The sequence below is a fragment of the Sylvia atricapilla genome, chromosome 3 (assembly GCF_009819655.1).
Source record: "Sylvia atricapilla isolate bSylAtr1 chromosome 3, bSylAtr1.pri, whole genome shotgun sequence".
NCBI classification, from domain to species: Eukaryota; Metazoa; Chordata; class Aves; order Passeriformes; family Sylviidae; genus Sylvia; species Sylvia atricapilla.
This window is the reverse complement of record NC_089142.1, coordinates 110913999-110932795: the sequence shown is the minus strand read 5'-3', so window position 1 is coordinate 110932795 and position 18797 is coordinate 110913999. Positions and strand designations below refer to the sequence as shown.

Genomic DNA, 18797 nt, shown 5'->3' with positions numbered 1-18797 from the left:
ATCACTCCAGAACACACTGGGATTGCACTCACTGAGAGGTGGGGCGTGTCTTTGCCCAAAACAGCATCCAGGGGTTTGTAAAGTCCAGCATGACCCTGCCATCGGTACTCACAACCAGCAAGTCAATTCTGGGGGTTTTGCCTGGACACGACAGGCAATACTTGCCCCAACAAATGTTACATGCCGGATTTAAATCCAGGCTGAGACCAGGAAAGCATCTGAGTCTCTGCCCTGTAAGATGCACAGAAAGCAAAGCAACATTTTCCACTGTGGCGTTGCACCTGCCAACAGCTCATCCTTCCCCATTAAGTTATCAGTGTTGAGAATTCCCTGTTCTTCACCAAAACAAGAGATTTCATTAGGGTAGACAGCAGACAGAGCAACTTACAAGTGTCACAACGTGAGCAGCAGACCTCCTATTTTTTTTTTTTTCATTTTCCCAAGCAAGACAGACAACTCATTCCTAAATCACTTAAAATTTCTTGGAGTGAAATTAAGAGACTGCATCATTCCCTCTGGCAGGTAATCCCAGAAGTACAATTAGGCCAGCTCTTACACTTTTTATGATAGCATTTGTAATATTTATTGCTGGCATTTAAAGATACCCCAGGTCTTTGCACCTGCCTGAAAACTTCAGACTTGTCAAATGAAGGCATTTCTGGCCCTCCTGAGCTGCTAAAATGCTGCCCCTGCCTAGCTTCACTCTCCAAGCCAATTCCTTTCAATGGCTCCACTTAAGACTGGTCATTAGAGAAGCTAATTATATTGAGCAGTAAGAAGGAAGAAATAATCACTATTTCAAACACAAAAAACCATCTGCTGCAAAAGGACTGAAGTTGGTTTTCTTTGAACCCACCTGGTTTCTGATCATAGCTGATCCCAGCTGAGAGCCAAGCACCTCCTGCCACGGCCCGCGCCGGCTCTCAGAGAGCCTGGGATGTCCTTCCCTGCAGGAAGGGTCAGAGCAGCACACAGCTTACTCAACTCTTGGCTCCCATTGAGCTTCTCTCCTCAGGTAAGAGCAGCTGCTTTCTGCTCCTCCCAGCCAGATCCCAAGGGTGTTCTTCCCCCGCCCCTTCCCACAGCGCCTAAAGCTGGTTCCAGATGCAGAAAGTCAGGCTGACTCTACAGGTTCTGCCATTGCCAACATTAAAGTAATTGTGCTCGTTTATCATCATCTACCAAACAGACAATGCCTCAGTACTGCAGTAGCTGCTTGACTGGGACCAGCTCCACAACACAGCCTCTCAGAAATTAGTGAACAATAAAGGGAGATGAACCTTGGAAAACCACTTAGATTGAGGAGGTCCATTTCTTTGAAGAGTTACCAGAAATGGCAACATTCAAGTTTCTGTTCAAGGACTTTAACACTGACCTACATAATTTTATTAACACTGTTCCTATCTAACAATTATGTATCAGTCAACTGTCACAGTAAAAAGTGACATCTCAATTCTTACTAAGAAATAAGACACAGCCCTCAAAGAGGAGGTAAAGATTGCCAAGGAAATCTTTCTTCAGTATTTCCAAACTTTTTTCAGCTTTTCAATCTTACATGATGAAAGACAGAGACAATTACAGAGCAGCATACCAGTCACTTCTTTCTTTTTTAATACTTTTAACTTAGAATAAAAAAAAAGGAATAATTTTTACTGTACATTCCCATTACTCCTCTCCCCAATGCTTTGGCTTTTTCCAGGAGGTTGAGAGCCCACTTGCCATCAGGTGGGAAGTTGATTTTCTTATTAGTTCTGCATACAAATTGGTGAACATCAGAAGGATCCTGTTTGATTTTCAAAGCCTGTACCTCACAGTAGAAAAACGAGTAATACTCGTGAGCCCCTGGGAAATGTTTTGAAGTCTAAAAGAGATCAGTGAACTCACTGATGCAACATAATTAATAGAGGGATTAAGACACTCGTAATGAGAGTGTTTTAGGGGAAGATTTATCACATCAATTGTTCAGTCCAAAAAAAGTATTTGAATTTTAATGTTTTAATTATGTATTTTAGAAGTCAGTGCTAACGAACCCAGGTAGTAAGGGGTGATGTTTCAGCCAGGTTCTGTACAGATATTGTAGCAGGTCTGAACCCTTTGAGAGTGATGCATTAATCTAAAACAGCATTCATCATGTTAAAGGTGATACTTCTAAGTCTTTATGTCTTGCTCAACTTTCTTGCACGCTGAAAAGCCAGTAAAACTTTGGCCAAGTGTGACTCTTGACCAAGTGTACAGGATAATTTCTTCTCCCACAAAAGAACTGTTCACTTCTTACTTCCCATATTCACAGTTTTATTTTGAGTGGATAACTCAAAAGAGAATATTTTTTAGCACTGAAATACCATCTTCTCAGTCCACAGAATTCCATGTTCTTGTATTCTCATCTCAACCTTGCTACACAAGATGAGGGCATTGCTTGTTTCTGGTTTTATTTTGAAGTTTTTAATCAATTTGAAGGCTTTGAAGTTCTACATCACCTTGAAGCATAAATAGTGTCTATTTTATAAATATGATTCACTACCATCCACCTGCAGATTCTTGTGAAGACAAGTCGAGGTTCTAGAAAAGGTCACTTGTATTTTCACCAACTATCACACCTTTTCTCCTGAAAGAGAGAGAACACCAACTCATTATATCAGGTACAGATTCAAAAACATTCCTTAAAACCAAGATTCCCTCAGTGAATTTTCCCTTCTTTTTGTGCTGTCAATCATTCCCAGAGGGTTGCCACAGATTGCCTTGAGTTCCCACTGGTGCACCGTGCATTTGCAAATCTTGCTATGTAACTGCTGCTGATTTTAACATCAGACATTTTCCTGTTCTAGCAGCTTTCTAAGAAGAAGAAAACCCACACAAACTTTGGGAAAACTTGAGGCATAAGCCTTCTGACATGCTAGAAAACTACTTCTAAAGAAAGCTTTGGCCAATTGACTGAAACCTTCCCCATTACTGACTTAAGAAAGCAGCTTTTTTTTTTTTTTTTTTTTTTTTTTTTTTTTTTTTTTTTTTTTTTTTTTTTTTCCCCCAAGACCCTGTTGGGTTTTTTACTTTAAAAGGCAGAGAAAAAGGATGTTGGAGATGAACAACTAAGTTTGTTTTGGACAGAGGGGGCTGTCCACACCGCCTGAGACTGCCAAGGCATTTGAACCAGTTTTATAATATCAAACTTTTTACAGCTACAGCATGTGAAGGGCCAGTTGTTAACTCCCAACAAACTCCAGCACAGCTGGCAAGCAGTGCCTGCACAGCACTGAGGGGTAACTGCTCAGAGCAAACCCAGACTGGCACAGTTCTTTAGCAGAGCTGTCAAGTGCAGCCCTGAGTCAGCAGAAGCTGCTAGGCCGGCCTTACCTGTCACTGGGATGAGGTGGATGTCTGAGGAACAGCCCCTCCCAGGACAATGCTGTTTTTGTCTGTCAGGGTTTTCAGGGTGCTAGAGGCTGGGGACTGCAGAATTTTACGTGAAAGCCTCATTCTGCCATCAGTGGGATCACGGCCAAAGTATTTAACCTGGTAAGGAAACAAAGCACTTTCATTCACACTGATCAACTTCAAAAGCTGGAAGCAGCATGTTCCTTAAAATATGGGGGGTTGGGTTTGAGTTTTTAATCAATTTGATGCTAGAAAAGCCACAAATAGGCATCCTTCAGCCTATATTGCTGTCAAATACCATGGTGCCTAGATAGCAAGAGTATGACATTAAATTAATCTGATTTCAATGATCAGCCTTTAACTAGCACAGAAAGGGAATCCAATATGGAAAATATTTTCTTTATAAACACTAAATAAATAATTAGAAAAAACCCCCAAAATTTAAAGTATGAACAGCATTTAATTAGCATTTTAAAGTAAAAAAAAAATAATTACCTGAATTTCTTGTCCAACTTCTAATCCCAGGGCACTAGGGTGTTTAACCTAGAACACAGAGTTTTTTCAGAAATAAAATTATCAGTCTGTTATAAAAATCCCTTCTTTCAGGGGTTCTTCATGCTACACTTCCACCCAGTGGCTCAGCACTACCTTAGGAACAACAAGTTTCTGAATATTACATGGAAAAAGGATATTGCAGAGCCAAGGAACTCGGTGTAAAAATGACTGCAGCAGTCACAGAGTTGATTCTCTGCAGCTTTAAGTACAAAGCAGGACAAATTAGAATAAAAAAGTGCTGCTAATTAACAGCTTTTAATCTGGAAATGGACTGTGGAACAACAGTAAGTGTGTTACAGCCAGACCAACTGATTAAAAATATATCTAATTGCCCATTTTATACCTGTTTAAGGATGGGTTACCTTTCTTTGATCCAGCTGTGAATTATGAAGTAATACTGGGGTCATGTTTGGGTACAGTTTTACCATCACTCCAGAATCTCTGCAGCAGGAAACAGCATCATTTACTCTAAGGAAACAGTTATTCTAAAGTGCATGAAGAAAACACATTTCACTCTGCATATGGCCCCCAAAGCAAGCATTTATAAATTTCTCATAAACAAAATTTTACTCATCCCTTCTTAAAACTCTTTTACCCACCATAACATGTATACTCATTTTTCCTTAATTGAAAACGAATGAGAATTTCTTATTTCAGGGCAGTATTCCAGTAACAGGCACCATCCAAAATGTAATTTTTACAAGACAAATATTGCAATGAAAAGTGGAAAGTAAATTCATACCATCACTTTCAGATTCAAAGGTGATAAAGGCCTGAAGTTTTATAATTTAGAGACATTCTAGAAACTAAAGAAACAGCAAAAAAATCCCAGCTTTATCAAGAAACAAAATATTTTCACCCAAAAAAGCATCAGAAATTTATGCACGTGCCAACATCCCCAGCATAAGTTTGGCACTCTTATAAAAAAACCAATGATTATTTTACATCATATTTAGGTATCAGGAATACAGCTATGCAAATAAGTTAATTTCAACTCCAAAGCACTTTCTATACCTTATTTCAGTAATTGTGGCTGTATAAATTGCCCCAAATTCCAAATTAACTTCTTGCTGTAGAAGGGAAAAAAAAAAAAAAAAAAAAAAAAGAAACCAGTAAGACATGAAGTCACAAAGGGCAAACTGAAAAAGTGAAAGGCAGAAGTGTGTCCTTACATCATCTTTGCAGATTTCCCCAATGAATTCCCTGGCTTCGTGCATTGCCCCCGGCGTGGGGGCAAACACAGAATATGTCTCTTCATCCAGCTGGCTTACAGTCACACCTGGAAATGGGGATTTAGGAGAGCACTGAGGGGCACATTGCAGAAAAGTCACACTCAGTAAAGAATTGCTCAAAGCAGAAGGGTTTTGCACACTCATTAAGACCTCAGATTTCTAATCGTGATTTAATCTTGTTTAATTTAGGCATTGAATAACTGCATATGGCCGCCACCTTGCAAATACCTCGATAAACTTGTGGGCCATAAAGGAGCACAAAATTATTTTTATAATCCTTTAAAGGCAAGAAAAAAAACCCCTATAAATATATAAAAAATAAATGCTGAAGGTTATGAATCAATTTCCCAGAAATTTTTAACAATACTTGCATTAATAGCAAGAGGAAAATGAAAGTGTTTTGGAGCCAAAATGCTAAAATTCTTTGCCCTTCTAGAGTTCTGTGGCCAGACCAAAAGGCTTGCAACCAGAAGGAAACAGGATTTTTTTTCTCCTTTTCTTTACCTCAATTCCCTGAAAAGCATTAATCAAGTTCACCAGAAACTTAAGGGTGTCAGGTCCAAAGCAGAGCATCTACCTGTACTCTACAGATATCAGAATATTTTAATTCTCAGTTTGCACTGAGCATTGAAACAGCTCAACATACAAGTCTGAAACAATGAGGAACACGAGGTTAAATTACCACAGGGATCAAGAATGTCTCACCAGTCTGTGCTTGAAGTTTTTTCAGATTATAAGCCCCAGGACCAACGAATCTTAATCTTTTTGATAATGGAACATGGATAGTTTCTGAAAGAACATTTAGAAATCTTTTGAAGTGCTAAATATAATCATCTTGAAAGCTTTCACATAAAAAGGCACATTCCTTTAGCTTTTAATCTCTTACAGCTACCTGTGGTATTTGCTGAACAGGGATGTAATTACAGGTAAGAACTGAAATAAATGAAGACACAAAATACACTCTGATGACTGTAAATTACCATAACCCATGGTGATACTCCCATCTATATCAATTCTGACTTTGTGAGAGCTTCACATAACTTCACTTAAATTCTGTTTTCTGGTGTACACTGAAGTGCTGCCCCATGTGGCAGTAAAAATCCCCCCAAAATAACCAAATAACCTCCACAAATTATCCCTACAGGGCAAGGGCAAAAATTTATAACAATCAATCATTATTAAGCAGAACTTTATTGTTAAAAAGGCAATTATGAAAGCTATGAATTCACACAGTAACATTACCTACAACTGGTCCACTTTCTTTTCTGTTAGGTCTGGGTTTTGCCAGTGTTTGGTTCATAATTTGTAAAATCTCCCTCTTTGCAGCTAGAGGGAGTAATAATAAAATAAAAAAAATCAATAATTTTGTATATGATTAACATAAATACATGAAGTTTCTGTTACACAGTAGAAAAATATTCCTTGTCAAAACCTGTCTCCTGCCTAGCTGGAGAATGTCAAGCTGAAAGTTTTCCAACTCATTAAATCCTTATTAAACCATGTAGCTTCATTTTCTCATGTGCTTTAAGAATATTTTAGCTGCACATGTCAGAATACAGATGGCAGCAAGTTTCACTTGTAAATAGAGCTGAATTTCTGTGAAATTAGAGAAAGCTTGCTGTTATTTTTATAACGTTATCCTGTTAGATTTAAACAAAGTCATGTAACATGTGTTAGTCCAAATTATGTAACAGCTGAAGTTACTTTGAAGTTAGTTTGGAGCTTATTGATTAAGCCAAACTCATTCCATAAAGAGAGAAGCTTGCTTTTTTCCCACAAGGAGAACAAAAAATGATTAGTTCATTATTTAGTTTCATAAAACTTAATACCATTTATCATTTAATATGATAAAATGGGTGTAAATCCAAGAACAGACCTACCTGTGGCTTGCTGAATAGCTTCCACCACTATTTTTATTGGTATTCCTGGCAGCTTGAGATCAACCTGACATGAGAAGAATTAAATGCCATCAACATCTCAGGAAAGCTCTTCTAATACTCTCTCAGAGCCTCACTTGAGGAAGATCTCATGTCACAATACCTGCAGTGCTGTTATCCCTTTACTGGTGCCTGCCATCTTGAAATCCATATCTCCATAGTAATCTTCAATTCCCTGCCAGCACAGACAAAACCAAGCTGGAGTCATTTTATCCCACTATACCAAAAGTACAGAGGAAATACTTTTGAGACTCCCAAGTTTTCTTCAGCTTTATTTTGCTGTTCAGGATTAACGCTATTCCTCTCTCTCCTTGGAAGTTAAGAGCTTTTGTGGACAAGTTTCTGAGCCACAGTGGATCTTGTGCTGTCTGCAGCTGCACATTTTCCTCCCCAGCCACTCTTCCAAGTGCTCATTCTCCACCCAATATATTGTACCTTTCAGTAAATTATTCATCTTTTTCTCCCATGAGGAAAGACAATATTAATTGGAAGTAGAAAGCTTCAGAATGCTTAAACAACTAAAAACACAAAAAAATAAGGAACATGACAGGACATTTGTCCTGGGTTGTAGTTTAGGATGTATTCTATCACCATCTTCAGTTAATGGCCCATCAATGCCTTTTGCATGACTCACAGATCACTCCCTCCGGGTGTTCTCTCTCTTTAATGGGCCATCAAGGCCCTCCTGTGAGACTCATCATCCCATTGGGAGATGCCCCGCCCATGGGGAGGAGCCAAGCATTCTCACCTGGATATAAACTGGGATTTGGGACAGCAGAAGCAGCCCTCACCCACTGGATTCCCAGAGGACAGGAGCTACCAGACCTTTCTACAAGATTTCTGTTTCAGGAAGACCACCTCGTCTGGACTGTTTCCATCACCCTGATCAGGTTGTATTCTGACTCTGTCAGTGGTTTTTTCTTTTTGTATTTATTTTATTTTATTCTATTTTATTTTCCTTTTCTTCTCATTAAATTTTATTTCTGACTTAGAGCCTCTTACTTGGTTTGTTTTCAAAACCACAACAACATTTCATACAAATTTTTCAAAACAAGTGAGGAATTTGGGAGATAAAACAGGAAAGATGCAGCTAATTTTTCCAGGAGTAGTGTTGATTGACTGGGAAAAAAGTTACAAAAGAAGGCCAAAAGAGGTATTTTCCAGCACTAGGCAGCAACAGTAACATGTGAGGAACACTCACCAGGATGTCTGTCAGCAAGCGATAGTCCTCGATACCCCCTTTTCCCTCACTGCACTTGGTAACAAGCCCTATGGCTACACCTGCCACTGCATTTGACACTGGAACTCCTGAGAGTGGCAAAAAAAGCACATTTTTTAAGCCTTTGGTCAATGCCAGATCCTGTAACACATTATCACATGCAGTTTATCCTTAGAACTGCCACATTTTGTACCTGCATCCATTAGTGCCAAACTTCCACCGCACGCAGAAGCCATTGAGGAGGACCCTGGAGTGGGAATACAGGAAAAAAACAGGGATTAAACACTGAAAAATGAGTCTCAATAAAAGCTAGAGGTTTTTTTCTCATCTTGTAGCATAAAAATGCCCCCAAATACCATTTTATTAAACCAAGAAGGGTCCACTGTTCATGAACATGTACATGCTTTTAATTTTAAATATTTCAGGTAATAGTTATGAGGAACATTTAAACTTAAGTCTATTATTTAGCATGCTTATGAATCAAGTTTGTCAAACCTAAGCTTTTTAAGAACCACATTTAGTCTCCAGCACTAGGTTAAAAACAAGAAAATCCTAATACCGTTTGATTCTAAGACTTCAGAAGTCACTCGGATTGTGAATGGGAAATCCTGGGGTATAACTGGTTTCAAAGCTCGTTCTGCCAGTGCACCTGTTTAAAAGAAACCCAAAACAACCACTAAGTGATCCATAAATAAAAAAAATCAGATAAACTATTGGAACTTACAGCATGGGATTTCTCTAGTCTGGATTTACCATGTCCAAGCTCTCTTCTGTTCATCCCAGTAACTTTGCCAATCTCATTGGTTGCGTAAGGTGGAAACTATGAAGCAAAAAAAAAGTGTATGCAGAAAATTACCCTGCTTTTCTTTTCCATTTTAAAACATACACTTAGAAAACCATCTTCGAAGTTTTGGTGCGTCTCAAGGTAAAAATCTATTAAAAACAAAATAATCAAACCACAACATGATTTCTATCAGTCACTTGGTTTCCAAACCAGGACCAGTTTAGGTAATGGTTAGTAAATGTTTTACTTCCACAAGACAAAGGAGAATAAAGCAGTAGCAAGGTAGCTAAGAGAGAACACAAGAAGCTTCCTCCAAAGAAACTTGTCAAACAACCTAGCAGAAATGTTATTTCTGTCACAGAGATAATGGAACAAGATCTGCCTGTTGCCTGTAGGAAATACTTTGGGCAAGCTCCAAAGGCTGAGAGAGATCCAAGATGTAAAAGCATTTATTTACTATTGCTATGCCACATCAGCTGAACATATTAATAGAGTTTACTAAAAATAATAACACAGGTTAATCCTGCTTTCAGTAAGAACCTGTTCTGAAGGAGCTCACCTAATATTATGCCATTAAAAAGCCTGTATAAAATGGCAATTTACAAATTACCTACTGCTCTTCAGGAAACTAGTACTTCTGCTCATATAAATTCATGCATGAATTAGCATAAATACCTTTTAGCAAATCTAGAGCTAATTTGTAATCTTGGAAGTGATCAACTGCACCTTTAAAAGCAAGACATGAAGCCTTTCAGGGAATTATGCAGAAAGCTGTAACATAGGAAAAGTCTCACCTCATAATGCAGCATGAAGTTTTTATCTTTTATTCCACTATTAATTAAAAAAAGACCATGTTAAAAAAGGAGCAACCAAACGTTTCGCACACAACATAATATTCTTATGCTAACACATGGACCCAGCCAAAACCAACAAATAATACATTTGCTGATCACCCTCAGTTACCAAAATTAGAGAATATGGACAAACTCTTCCAGGGTAATGAAGATTTAACTACAGTAAAGCTGAGACATTAAAATGTAAAAGCTCCCACACTGGCATGAAATCACTGAAATGTAGCTTTAAAGGGAAAGGATTTCACTGTAGCCCTCAGCAATGAAGTGTTCAAAGCACAAGGACCAGCTTGCTACATCCTAAGTTAAATTTTCCAGGAATACTTTAAATATGTAAACCAGACTGAATGTTACTTGTAACACTCTACAGTTTCAAATGTGTGCTATGGAATTAATATCACCCTAACACAAACCCATTGCCATGAACTCTGGAAAACAGGCCACTTCAAAGTCTAATTTTACACATTTTTCAGTCCTAGAAAAGTACTTGTGTCAAAGTCCAAGGGAATTTTATCAAATGTGGTTAAATGCTCACCCTCTTGTTACTACTGCCAAAGCACCAAGATATACATACCTCACTGCTGTGGAGATAACATCTGATTTTACACTCGATTCCAGAGAGTCAAATGTAACTGTACACAGAACCTAAAATAAAAAGGAGCTAAAATAAAAAACAAACCCCTCCTAAACACTTCCAGCCTTCACAAATGTTACTATTTATGAAGAATCAAAGAATGAGTTCAGCAGCAAATGAGATGCCATCAGCTCCCACTTGTACAAACTTTTTCTCTCCATCATACAAACTTATTCTGTAATAATAATAATAATAATAATAATAATAATAATCTGTAAAGATCACACAATCTTACAAGCAATCCCATTTAAAAATACTAATTTAATGATTCTTAAGTAGGAGCCAAGAGCAGTTTGCTCTCTAAGAAACATGTAAGATACAGGCCCAGCTGCAGCCAGGACGTTGTTTGTGCCTGTTTCCCACACAGACCTGCAGTGGGTGTTATTTTTAGTAGGATAAGAGGAGATAACATTGAGGAATAAATCACTGTTTGCAACTGCCACTCTAAGCCAGTTAACAAGAAGCTAGATCGATGGCTGACAGTCTTCTAGCAAATGGAGCTACAGAAGACCAAACCTCGAGTGTGATCTTAATTCAATCCACCCAACAGCTGAGACTTTTGGCAAAGAAGAGAAAAAAAAAATTCCTCTTGTTATTTCAATTTTTTGGGTGAAATTTCCCTATTTGGTTCAGGTTGTGTATGAAGTTGCTTTTAAAAGATTTCTCATGACGTGCACAATTTAGCAGTGCCCTACATACTAATGTAGTTACCAACCTACACACCATTTCTGCTTATTACTATCTAAATGTGAAGAAAAAGGAAACCTGGCATTTAAATGAAAGACCCAAATCTTTCAGCTCTTCATAATTCACTGATCACTTCTGATGTTCAAGTGACACTACCTGTGTTTGACCTCTTTGAAATAAGGCTGATCCATGCAGCATTTTGAACATGTTCACTTCACATTTGACGTCTCTGAGGGAAGTCAAATCTCTCCCATCACACCTGAAGTGACAAAGTGAAATTAAGAGATCAGTTAAACCATAGTCTTATTAAAGCTGGATTAAAAGCTGACAGAAATATTATCAGTAGGAGTTTGACACACCCACCTTCTATATTCATTTAGCACAAGACTTCTAAAAATATCCTTTGAAACCACATTGAAAGATTCCATGATTTCGTAAGGCTCAGCCTCCGGAAATTTTTCTGGGTATAGAAAAAAAAATTGCATCTGAATCTGAGAAATTAATTTCATAGAAAAATTATTCATTTTATAGAAAAACAGCTTCCAACAAAGAGCATATTCCAACTCCAAGCAATGCTACCTCAATTGAAGCATTCTCTAAATATTAACAAAAAATAATACCTTTCAGCTGTTCTTCTGTTTCGAGCCTTATTTTGTTGATTGCCTCGTCTCTTGAAATCTAGAACACAGGATTTGCAATCAGTTAACTCTACAGGGCAGAACAACAACAGAGGTTAGAAGCTGTGTTTGGTTTAAAGACCTGCAAAAATTTAAGGAATAAGAAACAGAACTGTCACACAAATTCAAAAATCAATGAGGTTAGAAGGGACCTCAAGTGTTGTTTGGTAGAACCTTTCCTGGCAAAAGCACAGTTGAGACAAGATGGTCCAGCACAACTCCCCATCTGAGTCCTAAAAATGTCCCACACTGGAGAATCTACCACTTCCCTGGGGAGACTATCCCAGTTCCCAAGGAGAACATTGCTTCTGTGCCAAATGAGAACCTTTCAGGAGTAACCTGCACCCATTTCCCCTCATTTTTTCCATGTGACTCCTTGGGAAAAGGCAGCCTCCACCTCCACATAATACAAACAAATATTCTAGTAGGTAAGAACTTCGAGAACAATTTATTATTATTATTACAAATAGATGCAGGGAAAGAGACAAACTTAAATTATAGTATCACTGAGGTTGAAAAAGAGAGATCATCAAGATCATCACTGAGATCATCAAGTCCAACCTATGATCACCACCTTGTCAACCAGACCATGGCACATCCAGTCTTTCCTTAAAACACCTCCAGGGACAGAGCTTAAAGAGCTAAAAGCTTGAAGAACTCAATCCTACTACAGATTCCTTATGATATTAATTCAAAAAATAATTATATCACAATTGATTACTTACTTTATCATGGTTTGAATCTGTGAACACTGCATAGATCTTGTTAGAGGCGAGTCTTTAGGGAGAAAAGAAAGAATTTTTGAAAACACAGCTTAAAAAACACTTCTAAAATTAGGGCTTTTTTTGAGGACTAAATATTTGAAAAGTATTTAGTGAAATACCAGTCTGGTGAAAGCACCAGACTGATATTTATAAACTTTCCTTCATCTGCGTTATTTATTCCCCACTTACTTCTTTGCGACTTCCACAATCTCTTCAGGAGCAATGAACAATTTCTGGACAGTTCTCTTGACCATGCCCCGCTCCCTCACCAGCTGCTGAATGCCCTGGATGATCTGCTGGGTCTGCTTCAACCCCACTTTGATGGCATGGCAGAAGTCTTGCTGCAAGATGTTCTCAGCAGTTGCTTCCAGCATAACTGGCAATGGGAAGATGAAAATTAAGTCAATTCCTATTTTATTGTTCAATAGCAATCTAACTCAACTGAGGAAATTCAGATGAATGCTCAACTGCATAATTATGAGCAAATCTACTTTACTTAACCAAAAGTTACATATTACTGTTGTTTGCTCCTACTATTGCATAAAAACTCACATTTCAAAGATAAGGAAAACATCTGTAAAGATTTCCAAGCCCTCAACAGACAACAATTAACCTACTTACCAACTTGACTTTGTGGAGCTCCAGCAACAACTAAATTTAGAGCACTAGAGGCCATCTCTTTTCGAGTTGGATTGATCACAGTCTCTCCATCCACCAGCCCTACCCTCACTGCACCTGCAAAGAAACACCAGAAAGTCATTTACTATTATAATAAGGAAGTTCTTGAAAGCACCACTTTACTTTGAAAGTTACACAGCTAATAACAATAATTAAAGCTACAGACTAATTTTAAAAGATGAGCACATTGACTGGATATTAAGAACAAACCTAGAAGACAAAATTACCAATTTATTTTTCTTTTGGGTACTGTTACTGGGAAGGGCAAATAATGTCAAGTAGTATTACACACAATGCTGTGATTGTACAGGGAAGTTTTTGTCATTTCAGCTGTTTTCTACGAATGTTTTCTAGAAAAAAAAAAAGGGAGGGGAAAGGAAGAGACTTGTTCAATATTTTGCTCTTGAGTAGATCTTTTCTCTTCCCAGAAAATACTCTCAATGAAATAAATCTCTTTTTGAGTTCCTCGAGGAAAAGTGTTCTGAACCATCTATTTTCCAAACAATGCTTTTCAATAAATATGTTTCTCTTAAGAGAAAATTAATTTAGTGGTCTCCATAGTACACTATTTCTGTATTGCAATTCCTCCCAGATGTGCATTTAGTCCAGAAAAAATAATCCCTTGAAGTGCAATAATCTTACCCATTGTAAAATTATTTCCAATGCTTGAAATTTAATGTTTAAATTCAGCTTCTAGTTTAAAAAAGCAAAGTACCACCTGTGGTCTAAGTTTTACATTACATTAAAACCACTCATAATTTCAACATGTTTACTTACCAATAGGACCATTCCAGGGGATATCAGATAAGGCAAGTGCAGCAGAAGCTGAAAGGAAGACAAAAATCTGGATTAGAAAAAACCTGATTTCATTAAATCCCACTGAAGCACTAATTTCTCACAGCCCTCTTACCTCCGTTAATTGCCAGAATATCAGGATCATTGACACCATCTACTGCTAAAAGATTACAAAGGATCTGGCATAAGATAAAAGACAATGAATAATTTTGACCTATACATTTTTACTAACTACATTAATACAAAGATAAGGACACTAAAAAAACCCCACATTCCACATATCTACACAAGCCTATGCTGCACATGGAATTTTTTTCAGGTATTTAAAATAGAAAGCTGGTAATAAACCCCCACTAATGGATAATATTGTATCACATCATATACAAAATATTTACTGTTAACATCTTTCCTCTGTTGTATACAGGAGGTTTTAATTTTGTTCCTGCATCTTGACAACAAAATGTGGAAAGCAGGATGCAATAAAAATAATTTAAGACAAGGAGAGGACAAACTAAAAAGCAAAATTACACTTGTTTGTGAAGTGCAAACGCCTCCTTCATGTTCACAAAAATAGTTTTTCTTAAAACAGGGCCTGTATCAAGAACTTTTCCTTGGCCATATCCAAGTTTTCCGTTTTGAAGGGAGCATGACCTACCTGTGTATCATAAAAGTAGCCTGCTGGGAAGAGTGGTCTGATCGACCGATCTGCAAAGGAAACAATCAAACTCTAAGAAGCAGTTGGCATTCAGTAGTTAATATTCTGTTTATCTTTCATCTGACCCCATAAGACACTGATAAAATAGGGTTTTTTTAAACAAAAAACAAAAAGAAGAGAAAAGGCAGAGAACCCAGCAAGATATTTTAGCATGACATATATAACCTTAAAATTTCAATTGTATTGATAAACGATAAAAGTCTGTTTCTGGCATTACTACAGAAATAACTGATGATGCAAACAGCAGTTATAAATTTCTATTCTTTTCCAACACTATGAGAAAATTCCAACATTTTAAAAATTCATTGTAAATAAAATGCTCCAGCCTACCTATTACTCTGCTTGTAAGAATTTCTTTATCAGTGGAACCAAGCTCTCTTCTTAGATAGTTTGTAGGAATTCTTCCCGCTGCAGCAGCTTTCTGCCGGTAGTCAACCTTCCAAAGACAACTCAGGAATTATTGATGACATCTGATTATTTACTGCAGAGCCACAGAAACCCCCAAAAGGGACCCTTGGGATCATCCAGTTTCAACCTCAAGTATCTACTTCCCACCTTTAGGAATTGCAGCCCTCTGAGCCTCATAATCCAACCAGTTTTCCACACAACCAAATCCCAACATCTGGCCCTGGATGGTGTGGCAAAGTTCACATGGGCTTTGAGGAAAGCCTCACTAAAACCAAGGCACACACCATTCAGGGCTCAACCCTCATGCACACAGAGATCCTGGATTTTATCATCAGCTGCAATTCTGAAGTCCAGGGTCTGTCATCTGTTTGCATCCCCCACTCTCCCCAGCATCCTGAACTCCACTATTGAAGGACTACGCTCAGTTGACCACTGATTAGCACTAAACTAATTCTGTCATTAGTACTTACCACTAGTGGCATAAACTGTGATGGAGAGGGCTTGGTTTTGCTGACTGCTGTGACCATCACAGCTGTGTCACCTAGCTGGGTTAAAAAAAAAACAAAACAAAACAAAACAAAACAAACCTGAAGCTACCCGAAAAGAAAATAACTTCTTAATGTCCTAAACTTATTTATAAACCAGTAATTCTTAAGAATGATAGTGTGCAGAAAACAACAACATAAATCTGCACTTTATACCATTGTTTTTGCTTTTTAAACATTTTTTCCTACAAAATACAGCTGTCCCTTCATTAGGGTTGAAATTGCCACTTGAGGCTCTACATCCCACAGGCTCTGATGCCCAAACAATGACTTTTAAGGCACAGGAATTCTGAAGCTCCACAAATTTTAACTACTTTTTGTTCCTACCTGAACAACAGCAGATCCATCAGCAAACTTCGCAAGTTTTCCAGAAGACAGCTCCATCTTTCTAAAGGAAATAAACAACCTGTTACATGAGTTCATCGTGAATTCGTGTACATTTCCCAGCAATTTCTGCATTCATCTGTAGCCTCAACTGCACAGAATAAAGGCAATGCTTCACAAGAGATATAAAAATTCTCCTTAGATACAAAACCTGAAATTCTTCAAGCAAAAGTGACCAAATCCTCTTAAATTTCAAAGCTTTAGTCTCAAATGTCCTGCTTCCTTTACCTGGAAGCAAAGCCTCATAGCACATCAGCTATCCCCAGGAATTACATCTATACCTTGGAGGCAATGGTGAAACATCACCTCTCCCAGCTGGGGTTTAGCCAGTGGAAAACATCCTCACAGGGAGCTGCTTGCACACTTCCCACAGCAGCTGCAGAATATTCCCTCCTTTGTGGCAAAGAATGCAGAACAACAAGACAATGATGACACACTCGAGAGTGAGATAAGGATTATTTATTCCAGAGTTGTGCTGGGTGCTATTGCACAAGCGCAGCACACCCTCCTGTGCCATTATTTATGTACAGAAATGCAGAGCTGGCCCCTTCCCAAGCAGAGTCTCTCTGTTATGATTAGTTAGTAATTTCTATACAAGTCATCTCAGGTAACTTTTTCAGATGCTCAGGGGAACACCTGGCCAAGGTCTGTATGACCGGTCGGTGTGATTTTTACTGTTATAACGAACACAGTTCAGCTATAGAATCAAAGAATAGATTGGCTGGGAAGGGATCCTGATGATCATTGAGTTTCACCCCTCCACTATCTCAGCTTGCTCCAAGTCCCATCCAACCTGGCTTTAAACACTTCCAGGGTGGGGCAGCCACAGCTTCTCTGGGTAACCTGTGCCAGGATCTCACAGGGAAGATTTTTTTCCCCAGGATCTCATCTAAATTTACTGTCTTTCAATTTTAACCCGTTCCCCCTTGTACTATCACTCCACACTCTTATAAACGGTCTTTCTAAATTCATAAATAATCTTTCTAGGCAGCTCCTTTGAGGTTCTGGAAGGCTACAATTAGGTCACCTCAAAGCTTTTCTTCTCCAGGCTGAACAATCCCAATTCTCTCAGCCTTTCGTCACTGTTAAGGTCTTCATCCCTCTGATCAACTAGGTGGCCTCGAATATTTTTCTAAGTTGGCAATGTACACGTAGACATCCACCAGCATCTTGATTTAGTACATCATTAGGGCTTGTTAGTTCCCGGATGCCCCTGACTAAGCGATGACAAAGCTGATCTCATTGCTCCAGTCTCCGCTCTTGCTGATTAGGCTTGGCAGCACATCAACACCCGACTTCAAAGAACGTCCCGATTGAGGACAACCTCGACACATTTCGCACCACTTTTTCCTCACGTTTGCCTTACTCTCCCGCCGGGACAACCCTCTGCCCTGCGCCCCGCCGCCCATCCTTACAGCCCCTCACCTGCCGCCCACCTCCACCGTCACGGCCCGCCCGGGCCCCGCCGCGGCGCCGCGGGCGGACACCCAGGGCAGGGTGGCACGGCCCGGGGTCAGGACCCGCCGCCACTGCGCCGCGGCCCCGCGCCCATCCCGGGACAGGGCTCCCAGCGCGGCCCGCCCGCAGCTCGTGGCGGCCGCCATAGCGCCCGCGGCAGGAAAGGGCGGCCGTGCTATTGGCTCGCGGGAGCGGCGCCTCGCAGTAAGAGCCAAGCGGATTGGCTGAGGCGCGGCCCGGCCGCTTTCGGTTCCGTACGGGCGCTACAGCGGCTGAGGAGGGTCAGGCGGCGCAGAGCGCGCGAACGCCGGGGCTCTGCCGCTCTCCGATCCTGTGGTAAAAAGCGTCAGAAAAAGGTCCGAGGCGGCTTTGGAGCCACTTCGGGTGGAATCTGAGAAAAACCCGCTCGGACGGGGGCTCGGACAGAGGAAGAGAACACCTGCACCTGCGTGCCGCCTCTTCCCGCCGCTGGCGTCTCGGGAGCTCAGGGCGCCTGAGGGAGTTAGTTCAGTTCCCGATGTTCTGTAATACATCCACAAAAAACCCCAAACCGAACAAATCCAAACTACCCGCTTTTGAGCCAGGAACACCTCAATAATCTGCAATGTACGAGAAGAAGGTTAGAACACAAATATTGTTTATCACAAACTTCACGTGCTCTTCGAGTGCATCAGAACGGCGCTCACGGGACAGTGGTTTTGTTACTTTATTAATTATTCCTCAGTGTAATACAAAATAGATTAGTAATTAGTGTTAGTTATCTGGCTGAGGTGAGCGAACAATAATGGGATTGTGGAGATCTGATCACACCAACAGTGAGATAGTTTGTGTTCATTTAATCCCACATGTATGTGTCACACATCACCTTAAACTCATCTGCCGTCTGGATTTAAGCATTTTAAATTGGCAGGTAATTAATAAAAAACCTTAATAATTTACTATTGGTTTATTTTTAAACCTATTTTGATATTGCTTGTACCTACTTGGAGTTTTTTTTTTTTTTTTTCCAAGCTGCTTTTATAAGAAAGGTTTACTTGGAGAACGGTCCAAGCAATAATTTTTCTCTTGTGCCCACATGTTTCTTACCTTTTTGGCAAGACAC

At 39.4% G+C, this 18797-nt stretch overlaps 1 protein-coding gene across 1 annotated transcript; it reads right to left on the bottom strand.

Annotated features, from left to right (window-relative positions):
* Positions 1-1588: 1588 nt before the first annotated feature.
* PNPT1 (polyribonucleotide nucleotidyltransferase 1) lies at positions 1589-17841 on the bottom strand. The gene is made up of 29 exons (XM_066316591.1): positions 17663-17841; positions 16181-16241; positions 15779-15853; positions 15231-15336; positions 14841-14890; positions 14301-14364; positions 14168-14215; positions 13334-13447; positions 12902-13088; positions 12674-12725; positions 11892-11949; positions 11635-11731; positions 11428-11530; positions 10525-10595; positions 9894-9930; positions 9069-9135; positions 8875-8964; positions 8509-8562; positions 8298-8404; positions 7200-7271; positions 7040-7103; positions 6402-6485; positions 5865-5948; positions 5100-5206; positions 4942-4997; positions 4290-4368; positions 3868-3915; positions 3352-3510; positions 1589-2605 (listed from the first exon to the last, which is right to left on the bottom strand). The coding sequence occupies exons 1-28, from the start codon at positions 17839-17841 to the stop codon at positions 3355-3357; spliced, it is 2370 nt and encodes a 789-aa protein (XP_066172688.1). The 3' UTR covers positions 1589-2605; positions 3352-3354.
* Positions 17842-18797: the final 956 nt, after the last annotated feature.

Bases quoted from the DNA above. Each gene is read 5' to 3' on its own strand.
- PNPT1 (XM_066316591.1), bottom strand. From the start codon at position 17,841: ATGGCGGCCGCCACGAGCTGCGGGCGGGCCGCGCTGGGAGCCCTGTCC. The intron at 12,726-12,901 runs GTAAGTGGGGAA...TTCTCCCTAAAG, and splicing joins ATTGTGGAAGTCGCAAAGAA to ACTCGCCTCTAACAAGATCT. The intron at 8,405-8,508 runs GTACAAAATGTG...TGCCACTCTCAG, and splicing joins TTTGGCACTAATGGATGCAG to GAGTTCCAGTGTCAAATGCA.